The sequence below is a fragment of the Sinocyclocheilus rhinocerous genome, unplaced genomic scaffold, assembly GCF_001515625.1.
Source record: "Sinocyclocheilus rhinocerous isolate Xijiao unplaced genomic scaffold, SAMN03320098_v1.1 scaffold478, whole genome shotgun sequence".
NCBI lineage: Eukaryota > Metazoa > Chordata > Actinopteri > Cypriniformes > Cyprinidae > Sinocyclocheilus > Sinocyclocheilus rhinocerous.
In genome coordinates, this window is record NW_015651483.1 from 2245769 (window position 1) to 2257458 (window position 11690).

General features: G+C 35.5%; 1 protein-coding gene across 10 annotated transcripts in view; it reads right to left on the reverse strand.

The window, feature by feature from the left end:
- Positions 1-11690, reverse strand: part of LOC107712889 (tensin-3-like) — a 56934-nt gene that overhangs the window by 34641 nt on the left and 10603 nt on the right. For all 10 annotated transcript variants that reach the window (XM_016518278.1, XM_016518281.1, XM_016518275.1 and 7 more), the window contains one exon: positions 2913-3740. In XM_016518278.1, coding sequence (XP_016373764.1) covers positions 2913-3740 — 828 coding nt within the window. The remainder of the gene's footprint in view (positions 1-2912; positions 3741-11690) is intronic.

Sequence of the window (11690 nt, forward strand, 5' to 3'; positions counted from 1 at the left end):
AATATCTGCGTCCACACGAGACCGACACAAAACGATGTAGTATACATGCCAGACCAGCATGTGGCGCTGTAATTCTGCCACAGAGATACACTAAAAGCAGAGAAGAAGACTTGGACTATGCGTATACAGCTAAATGCGTCTCCGTGTGGACGGGGCCTAAGTCAGCTTTTGCGCTAATATTGTCAAAACACACAAGGTTTACATAGGCCCCGTCCACACGGAGACGCGTTTAGCTGTATACGCATCAATTTTGTATCGTACAGGCGTTTCGTCCTGATGGATCCGGAGTTTTGGGAGAGTGAAACCGATATTTTTTGAAACCGGGTCCCAGAGTGGATAAATCTGAAAATGCCGCCCTTGTGTTTTCATGTGGACAGCGAATCCGTATATTTTCTGAAACAATGACGTCATCAGCCCACGTCTCGCCCCTAGTCAGACACCGCTACGTCACGTAACAGCAACAAAAACATGAACAAACACTGAACGATTGTCTTTTTAATAAGTAACATTAACACAGGTTAATAAATGTATTGGTGGTTTCGTGTGGACGCAGATATTTCTTGAGACCAGGTGAAAAAAAAAGATCGGATAGGGAAAGCGCTGGCTTCATGTGGACGTAGCCATAGACTCAGTTGGTTATGTCTAAAATGAAAGTAAACAGTTGAGAGAAATTCGGATACGTGCAGGTCTTAGGGACAGTACTAAACATGCTGCCGACTGTCATTAACGGGATAGTTCACCCTAAAATTTTATTTCTGTCGTTATTTACTCACTCACATGGGGTGCCAAAACTGTATTTATTTCTTTATTGTGCTGAACACAAAAGAAGATATTTTGAAAAACGTGGGTAACCAAACAGTTGCTGGTCCACATTGAATTTGATAGTAGGAAAAATACTATGAAAGTCACTGGACCAACAACTCTTTCACGTTCTTCAAAATAACATTTAAGTTCAGCAGAAGAAAGAAACTCGTTCAGGTTTAAAACAACTTTTGAGTGAGTAAATGATGGTATAAAAATAAAACACTGACAGAAATGACAGAATTTTTATTTTTGGGTGAACTATTCCTTTATTAATAAAACAAAACACAAAGAGAAAAATCACTCGCTACTCTTGACTAAAGAACTTTAATACAGTTGCTTTGCTTTAACAATAATAATAATAATCATAATAATACATCTATATAGTGTTTTATTTTTATATTTGTTCATTCAATTTCTTGAATGCTCCTGCTGAATATTGTAGCTGAAAATAAAGCACTGTTTTATCTGTATATTATGTGTATTTAATGTAATGTGTATCTTTGTTCTTATTTTTTAATAACAAAGATTAAATAATGAAATCTTCGCCCACCTTAGCCAAAAAAATCCGCCATTCTTTTTTATATTTTGTTACCTTGAAATGCTTTGTCTTTATAATAGGAAAATTAGTTTGGCTGTAATGCTCAGACAACTTGCAAAATTGTAAAACCAACATGACAGAGAATCGTGATAAAATCGTGAATCGTGATATTATGAAAAAAAATTGATATATGATATTTTTGCCATATCGCCCACCCCTAGTTCGGCTACATCAGAAAGTTTTTCAGTTATGAGGAGAATCTGGCTCCGATCTTTAGTGGCACAGGACAGATTCTCAGATCTTTCTTTACTGCACATAGAGAACAATTTGACTGAAAAAAAGGTATGTTTTTCTTTTTTTTTATGTCGAATATATGTTATATAAATATATGAAATGTAGAACATATAAAAAAAAAGTGTCCGTGGCTCGTCTGCCAGTGGGTGCCCCCCAAGCATAAAAGTTAAACTCCGCCTATACTAGACCTGGATGTTTACATCTTCAAGCACACACACACACACACACAAATGAAAGGCAGGACTTTATTTTCTTTAGCAAACCTGTCAGGAGCTGCACATAGAGGACCATTGTATGTTACTTGTGTGCATTTATTAACATAAACTAGGCCCCTGCCAACAGAAACCACAAACATTAATTTAAAAAGTCACTAGACTGAGGGCTCAGACATTAACCAGTGAACAAGGCAAAACTGCCACTGAAAGCACCAAAAATTCCACATGTATTTGAAATGTGATACATATGTATCTATACATACACACAGTACCATTCTAAGATTTTGGTTCGGTAAGATTTGGTGACGATGTTTTGAAAGAATTTATCAGGATTATTTGATTTATAGAAAGTTTAAAAGAACAACATTTGCTTAAAATAGATAAATTTGTAAGAGTATACATGTCTTTAAAGTAAATGTACAAATTTTGATGTTTCTATGAAATTTGGAATTTAATGAAAAAATGTGTTCGACCCCCAACTTTTGAACTGTAGAGTATATAAAATAAACAAATTGTTGTTTGCCTTATGATATCTATTTACAGTTACCCATGTATTTGATATTAATTTGATTTTACAGTCATAATAATGAAATTATGAGCATATATTTCAAATTAGAGCAAATTTCAAAAAGTATTTGATATAAATTGACAGCATCCTGTGCATTTTATGTTTAGAAAAACAAATATAGTCTACAGAATACAAGTTATAAAATCAAAAAGGTAAAAATATTGGCCTCTTAATAAAAAGGTTCATTTGCTGGGCATGTGCAGAAATTGTGTATTTATCAAGTTTGTGAACTCTTACAAAATGTACATTGACAATACCATGGTATTGTGATGGTCTCAGATATTAATACCATGGTACTTTTAATATTTATTGTGTTACACGCAATGCTTGCTAAATTCATATACTGTGACATTTATATGATACACCAGGGTATTTCAAAGAATATCATAGTATTTTGTCCAAAAACATAACTAGAATGATTTGGTGGATTGCTGGCCAGTTGGAATCAATAAATTGATTCAGGACTGATGAATGTATCAGGATTTGCTCTTACCTGACTGGAGGGATTTGGCCCTTCCAACCGAATGCGTCTTTCCATTGGTCTGAAGGGAGGCCGAGCGGGTCATGTGACTCCTTGCCTGTGTGGGGATTGGTTCAAAGTCAGGGTCAAGGTCCAGGATCAGCTGATTGAGCTGTTCGATTGACTGATCAACATCCAAAGCCAGTGTCGCAAACTCATCATCCTTGTCTGGCTCAGACTGCGTCTCCGGAAAGCCATTGTCTGGTAATGAAGGTTTGCTTGCACCTTTTTGGAGCTCCATCTCCTCTCTGTGTTCCAGTCTGTCTGATGGAGTGTGCATGTAAGACGTGGACTGTTGCTGTTTTACCCATATATGTGTGTGATATCCAGAAGGTACTGAAGTGTGTAAGAGTGTGTTTGAGGAATTCACATCTCTAAATATGGCAGGAGGAGCTTCACTTTGACAATCTGATTGGACAGAGTTCTGACATTCACCTGAAGACAAGCCAGACATTTCCTTTGAAGACAGTGTGTCTTTAGAGTCTAAAACAGCAGCATTCGGAGCGATTATGTCTTCGTCATCATCTATAATATCCGTCTCTCGTTCTATAAACATTGTTTGACCATTTAAATGACTGGAATGATCAAAAGTAGCTTGATTGGCTTTAGGGTCACGTCTCGTGACGCCTGGAGAAGCTTGTTCCTCCTCCATTCTGAGCCCAGGGATCACTCTGGGGAGCTGGGGATGCTCCTCAGAGCCGTAGCTGATTGGGAGCCCAGAGGTTTGTCCTCCAGTCCACTGGGAGGAGCTGGAGAGTCCAGAGTCACTGCTCAGAGAGCGTGTGCCTTCTTTTTGCTTGGCTGTGGAAGAAAGAACGAAAAGTAAGTACAATCAGTAGAGAATTAGTTGACCTCTACAATTTGGAACTCATTTAGGACTTATGGTGCGTTCCAGTGCTCCTAAAAAGTTCATATTTATGAGTTAAGAAGATGGAATTATTATGTCAGGTGTGTTCAGATCACTTTGAAATGAGCAAAACGAAGCTAAAATTTATAGCAAAGTTTTTTTATTTCACTTTACTTCTACAAAATCATAAATAAAGAATATGTATTAGGTGTGCTTTTGCTTTTTTATGTTCTTACTAAATTTGTGAAGGTGCTGTAAACGAAATAGTTATATATTTATCAAAAATGTACAAAACCATCAAAATTGTCTACTATTGTATAATGCCATTTTTTACATTTTATTGATACTAATGATTTCATACATTTCAGCAAATTTAACATCAAAACATATCCTGAATTTACGGTGTCCACCATGTTTTCTTACTGACATGCCCCTAACTTTTATTGTTTTTATGACATTGGGGTGGCATTTACCAGTTTACATAGATACAACCTTTTCAAATATAATTTATATATTTATAAATATGTCTAGCCTATATAATTTATACTGACACCTGTTGGTGTGGATGAAGCATCATGCAAAAGCAAAGTGCAGATTTTAGAGAGTCGTATTTGGCATCCATGACCTCTGATATGTAAAAGTACTTCATTTCAAACAAGTTTGTTAAAATTACTACCCATTTCTTTATGTATAACAATTTTAAAGTGTAAAAAGTTACCATGGTGAGTGTGACACATAAGTGTTGAAAACAAAGTCACACCTGTGGCCCCTTATCTTCACCCACTCCTCCTACATTCAGTTGTGTGTGTTATAAGTCAATGTTAACACGCCTCTAACGAGTTGCAGACACCTTAGTCACACTAATCACACAAACACACAGGTACACAGACCTAGATATGTCTTTGTGTGGCCGTTGTGTGTGTTCTAGCTAAGACACATCAGTCAGCCGGCAGCAGCTGAACACAGATCGCAGCAGATAGCGTCATGTGTCATGACACACTCAGAGTCTCGCAGCAATGATCATGACTGATAACACATATCTACTGTTCAACATGAAGCCAGAAGGCAGCATCACACATGCAGGCTTGTACAAACACACGCAAACACTGATATTTAACATCACGCCACACTCTATGATCATTTTTGACAATAGAGTGCAGCAGAGATTATATGTTTTTATAGGTAAAACCCCAAAAACGAGTAGGCATTTTAGCACTTCTAGTTTTATCAGTGGGTTTGAGTTTTTCTCAATGGATATTGAAATAAAATTTTGCTAAAAATAAAGGTTTTGTTTAACACAATCTCAAGATATTCTCAGATAACACAACATCCTACACCTTGTTGTGTTAATCATGCTCTTACAAACTATTCTAACTCAAACTTTCAGGAAAAATACTTTTAAACAAACACTGAAAGAGTTGTCGGAAACTTAATGGCGGTGGCGCTGAAATCATGCGACCATGGTGTAGTTCTAGCCTATGTTTAGCTTTTACCTTCTGGTATTTAGGCTTCAAAATTCATTCAAGTTGTGTTTATTTGTGAAGATTAACACGATGATCATAACGTCTATGAATCATAAACTTTTGTTGGTCATGGAGATTATTTTCTGAAATAATCAAAAATCCAATGGAAAAATCCTATTGGGTTCTTGTTAAGAAAACCAGTGTGAAAATACGTCATCACTGCAGCACTCTATAGACACTATAGGTATATATTATGTAAAAATGGTGTTTTGTCAACCAGAAATAATCCTATCACACATACAAACTTTATACTGTCTTTAACTACTATGTACTAACATTTAAATTAATAAATTGATACAATTGTGTACATACATGCTTTTTATATTTAAAAAAACCACCTGATGTAATTATATCTGTAATTAATTTCTGTAACTACTCTGTTTATCCTACCCCTTAAACCACCCTTAGCACTAACCACACCACAAAACCTGTCGCTAACCTTAACCGTGTCACCTCAATAGCGACAAACGTGTTATGCATTACAATATGAACACATTAAGTACATTGTATATATTTTTTGATGCAAGTACATGTTACGTAAAGACACCTAATATAAACTGGGATTGATCCCAATGGCAAAACTGGTATGTCAACTGGTGAAAAACACAGACCTTTTTAACTAAACCAGTAAAGCTTACCTAGTCTCAAGAGACTGAAATCCAAATACCAGGCATGCATGATAAAACGCCACAGCTGGCAACTCTCTCACACACTCACACACTCACTCACTCACACACACACACACACACACACACACACACACACACGCATATAAACACACACCCAACAACTGAGATGCAATAGTCATCATACTATCAAACGAACTTTATCATAATCTAAAATAAATATTTAATAGACCACTTGATCAAATGACAACAAACTTGACTTTGACTTTGCAACTAACAAAAAGTCCACATTATAAATTAGTAAAAGAGCAACATACTATTTCTTCATATTCTGCCCAAAAATGTTTTAGCCAAGTGCCTTAAAGGGGTCATATGATGCGATTTCATTTTTTCCTTTCTCTTTAGAGTGTTACAAGCTCTTGGTGCATAAAGAAGATCTGTAAAGTTGCAAAGACTAAAGTCTAAAATCCAAAGAGATATTCTTTATAAAAGTTAAGAGTTAGCCACACCTACCTAAAACGGCTCGTTCGAACACGCCCCCACATACCTACCTCACTATGTGGTGTGGAAAATAATGTTTTTTTTTTAACTTTAAACCGCATAAACACATTTCATTACACCAAATACACAAAATAATGTTCTTTTTAGCAGCATCATATGACCCCTTTAAGACTGCATAAAACATCAAATGCAATACCTGAGACTTCTTGTTTCTCTCAAAAGTACTTTAAAAGTGACCTATGCTGCAACTTTTCTTGATAAATCAAGCACAACTGCATTCGTTTATCACAAGAGCTTTCAACAACTCACAAAATAAATCAAGCGTGTTGCTGCTGAAAGTATATCCCACCACCCTGCACCGCTTCAAAAATGCACGTAGCGTCACAAACCTAATGCTTTCCAGAAACATCCTCTCGAATCAGACCCCAAAGGTATCTGAGATGACTTTGACCATGGAAACTATGACGAAGAGTAAAAAGACATCTGACAGAGTCACAAGTGAGAAAGAGAGCCTCTACAATACAGAAAAAAAGAAAAAACAAACAACACTTCTTGAATGAATAAAGAAAGAGGTGAAAAAGGGAAGGAAAGAGGCAAGCGGACCTGACCGTGTTTATCCTGCAGGCGTCTGTGCCCATTTTGTCCTGCTCTCTCTTTTTCTCCTTCTCTCCTCATGCAGTTTTAAAAAGACAGGCAGCTTGCATTTTTTCCCATAAGGTGATAACAGCTCCCCTGGGTCTCTTTTTCTTTCCTCTTCTTTTTTTTCTTTCTCTCAGTCAATCTCTTTCCTCCCTTTCCCCTGTTTTCCCTCCTCCTTTTCCTCTTACAGTACTGCTCGCTCTCGCTCTCCCTCTCTCTCTCTCTCTACCTCCACACAAGGTAACCCCTTTCAGGTGCCCCTCCTGGGTGTACGGGAAAATCCTGGCTTGGGAAGCATTATTCCGCTCGAGACAGCCAATGCTCCTCGGAATACAGCTGTACACACACACATACGCTTGTTGTAGAGCGCGAACGGACGCTCTGAGGACCTTGAGCCCTCCAAATATGGAGCGGGGAATGTAAACACAAAGGCGGAGTTATGTGTGGGTGGAGAGACAGAGCGCAAAAGAGACAGAGTGAGAGATTAGGGAGGTATTGGTATAGTAAAGAACAAGAGTAGCAGGTAAAAAGAAACTCACAATGAGGAAAGAGATTGAAAGAAGTGAGAGAAGATAACGATAAAAGAAAGATAACGAGAGAGAGAGAGAAAAAAAGCATGCAACTTTTAGTCATTTGGCAGCAGAATATTCCTTCAGACAGTTTGTCGCTACGACTGGCAATAATTACAGACATACAGTGTGTGTTTGTGAGCGTGTGTAATTCTATATTTGAGTTTATGTATAGTAAATTGTAAAGGCTGTTTGTGCTCCAACCATGAGGTATCTCTAAATTACATGGCTGCTCGAGACGGAATCACACAACCAGATGTGCATCAAGCCTCAGTCCCATATGACACACACACGCACACACACATTAAGCTGTTGGGATTGATTTTTTGCAGTTGTGCACAGAAACTCCCAACCTTTAAATATCTGGCCCTGGAATTTCCGATTCTTGTGCATTGCCCTAGCCTAGACTATGTGCAGAAGTGAAGGGTAAACATAACAAGTGCAACTTATTTGTTCCCTGATCACTGAACTATAACTGGACAAGGAGAACAAAGTTCAATTTTGTGGAGTTAAACACTCACTATGTTCTACTCCTTGAAGCAATTTACTTCTGCATAATTTTGTGTATAGTGGAAGGTGGGGTAAGATGTGCCAGTGGTGTAAGTTGAGCCACCCTGAATATTGGTATCAAAATAGCCTACTGTTCAAAAGTTTGGGGTCAGTAAGATTTTCCTTTGAGAAAGAATGATAGTAAATACATTTACAGTATAATTTTTATAAATATTTCAAATAAATGCTTTTTTTTATTTCATCAAAGAACACTGAGGAAAAAAATGCATCATGTTTCCACAAAAACATTAAGCATCACAACAGTTTTTTTCACAACCATGATTTCTGAAGGATCATGTGACACTGAAGACTGGAGTAATGGCTGCTGAAAATTCAGCTGTGCCATCACAGGAATAAAAGACAATTTAAACTACATTCAAAATGAAAATTAGAATAATTAGAAAATGAGAAAAAATTGAAAAATATTTCACTTTTTTAACTGTACTTTTGATCAAATAAATGCAGCCTTGGTGAGGATTAGATACTTTTTTCAAAAAACATTAAAACATTTTAGAGACCCCAAACTTTCAAAAAGTAGTTTACCATATCCATAATTTTTTTAAGAAAAAAAGAGAGATTTTTACATTCTAAATGCATTTTTTATTATTTTTAAATTATATATATATATATATGTAAATGATGTATACTGAAATAAATGCTTACTTACGATTGGTGTCAACCCTGTTATCATCAAATTTTCCCTCTTTCAAGTGACAAACTACTGCCAAAATAACCAAAACGTTGTTATAATGGCATAAAATTAAATTGTCATTAAAATCATCCCTGCACGACATTAAGACAATGATTTTTTGCAATACAATCTTAAAATGTCAACTCTGTTACCTTGATTTTAAATAGTAAATATCTGATGACTGAAAAGTGGATATGTGTAAAGATATCATCATTGAAAGCACATTGTAGTTTCAAAATCTTCGGCACAAGACTGAATTGTACTAAAATCAAGCTGAATTGATCAACGGTCAACCCCGTTACTGTTAAACATGTTACCTTTCAGAAGGCATACTTATATCTCAATGAAGATTGCTTTACATATCACCTTATTAAGACTGGAAAATGGATACATTACAAACAATCCAAATACTAAAATACTATTATGGTTGCCATCACTGATATACCATTCAGCACATTTGTTTCACCTCTGTCTTACTTCTCCTTGCCTAGAAGGCAACTCAAACTGCTACTAAACATTAGTCCACTCGTTAGTCTGGCCCTTGAAAAACAAATGAGTCATTTGGGTCAGTTATGTCTGAGCTCCATCTCTCTGCTTTGATATCCTGACTCGCTCTACTCGACAAAACATCATTTAGTTTGAGCAGCTCTGTCTTACTACAGTTCATTTAGTTCAGCAACCTTAACATTTACAGTAATTACAAACCCTCAAGGAAAACAGCCAGGGCAACAGTGCTGAGTACTGTGGCGATACCATGGTAACTGGCAGGCCTGGTTTGCAGCTCATTATGGTCTGGAGGCCTAAGGCCAAACAAGATTAGATTAGGGTCAAAAACAAGAACCTTACTATTATTGTAGGAGGTAAAGTTTTCCATTCATTCTGAACAGTCCCACACAGTCTCATGTTCCAATTAACCTCAGCAAACAGTGCCCAGACTTAATAACAGTATTAGAGGTAAAGCGTGTTTCCTGTAGCAGACCAACTTGACAATTACTAGACCATTACGAGCCTTCATGTCTCAGAAAACTATTCTTTGCAACCTGAAGTAAACACTGCTTACATGTGCATTCATGCTTTTGTTTTCTATCCTAAAATAAATCCCACATTCCCATGGTTTCACCACTCAAGTCCCACAAGAGGCATATGAAGTACTATAAAACATGTCTCGAATTAGTTAGTGAATGCAAAGCTAGATTTAGTGTGCTTGCAGTATGTTAATAAAGATATAGTAAAGACTAGTGTATGCAATATAAAACTAAATGTGATTAATTGAGAGACATGTTTCTGTATAAATTATGTGGTGGATTTAAAATCTACATTACTGTTGACTAGTGATAATCTAGTATAATAAGACAATATTTAGTCTTTTTTTAAATCTGTATGGGCTAATATTTATAATCACATTGCAAATTAGCAGAACTTTTCCCTAGTAATATTCTAAAACGGACCAACACTTGTGAATTTTAGGTAAATATTGTGAAAATTAATTTTTATTTCAGCAATTTAGCTCACATCTCATTTGCTATATGTCATATACTGTATAGTGTAGAGACTGAGGTTAATTGTCTTATGGGACATTGTCACAAGGGCTAAATCTCAGTAAAAATATAACGATTTGGGTTAATGGTCTTGTTGTTTTAAACATGAAAGACCTTTTTAAAATTAGAATTTTGAGTGAATTCTCTATTTCAATCTAAAATTCTAATATCATCACTGTTGTACACATTTTCACAATAAAACAAAATAATAAATCACAAAGTGATTTATTAAGTGATGACTGTCATGTTTTAAAAGTTCTGTTGGCTACAACAATAATCTGATACTTTTTTACAGTTTCATATACGTATCATTTTGCTCTTCATAATCGGCAATTAAATTGCCATGACACAACTTTATAAAACATTACATATTTCAATATTTTATTACAATATATTACAATATAATTCAAAAGTTTGGGATCAGTAAGACTCTTTAATGTTTTTGAAACACAGGGTTTCTGCAGGATTTTTAAGCTCAAATTTAAGACTTTTTAAGACCTTTTTTAAGACCTGCACAAATAAAATTAATACCATATGAGCGGGGTAGGGCAATGTAGTACCATATTAAACTGTAAAATTACTGTAAAAAGCATAATTCACAGTTCAGATACAAATTTTCACAAAAACAAAGTTTTCTAAAATGAGAAACTTTACATTTCAGCCTTTAAACCATTGTTAAGAAAATGGATGAGTCAAAATTATTAATTATTATATTAATTTAAACAATTATTATCAATAAATTATTACATAAATTAAACAACATAAATTCGGGGTGTTCGATATTGACAAAACATTATATCGTGATAATATTCTGGGATTTTATTGATAACGATAATTAGGCGATATTTTGCTGAGTGTGTTATTGTGCTAATATAAAGTTATACATTTTCTGCCCCATATCTTAAATGATGTGATAATTCTTAATGCATTTTAATAGACTGATTCATGCAGTGAAAGAATGCACTCTATCTGAGGAACATTAAATACTTTAACCTGCAATTAAAAATGCATAAATAATGTTTTGATATTTTAAACATAAAACATTGAAAGCTGATGTTTGAAATTATTGAAAAAAATGAAAAGGTACCTTAAATGTGAAATTAAAACCGCCAGTAGGTGGCAGCAAGTCACTGTTAAGTGAATCATTGCGTTTGAAACGAATCATTTAAACGGGTGATTCATTCAGGAACAAAACAGCGCCCTGTTGCTCAGAGACGCAAAACAGCGCTGTTGCTGTGTTTGAAATGATTTTTGTTGGAGAAATAGAG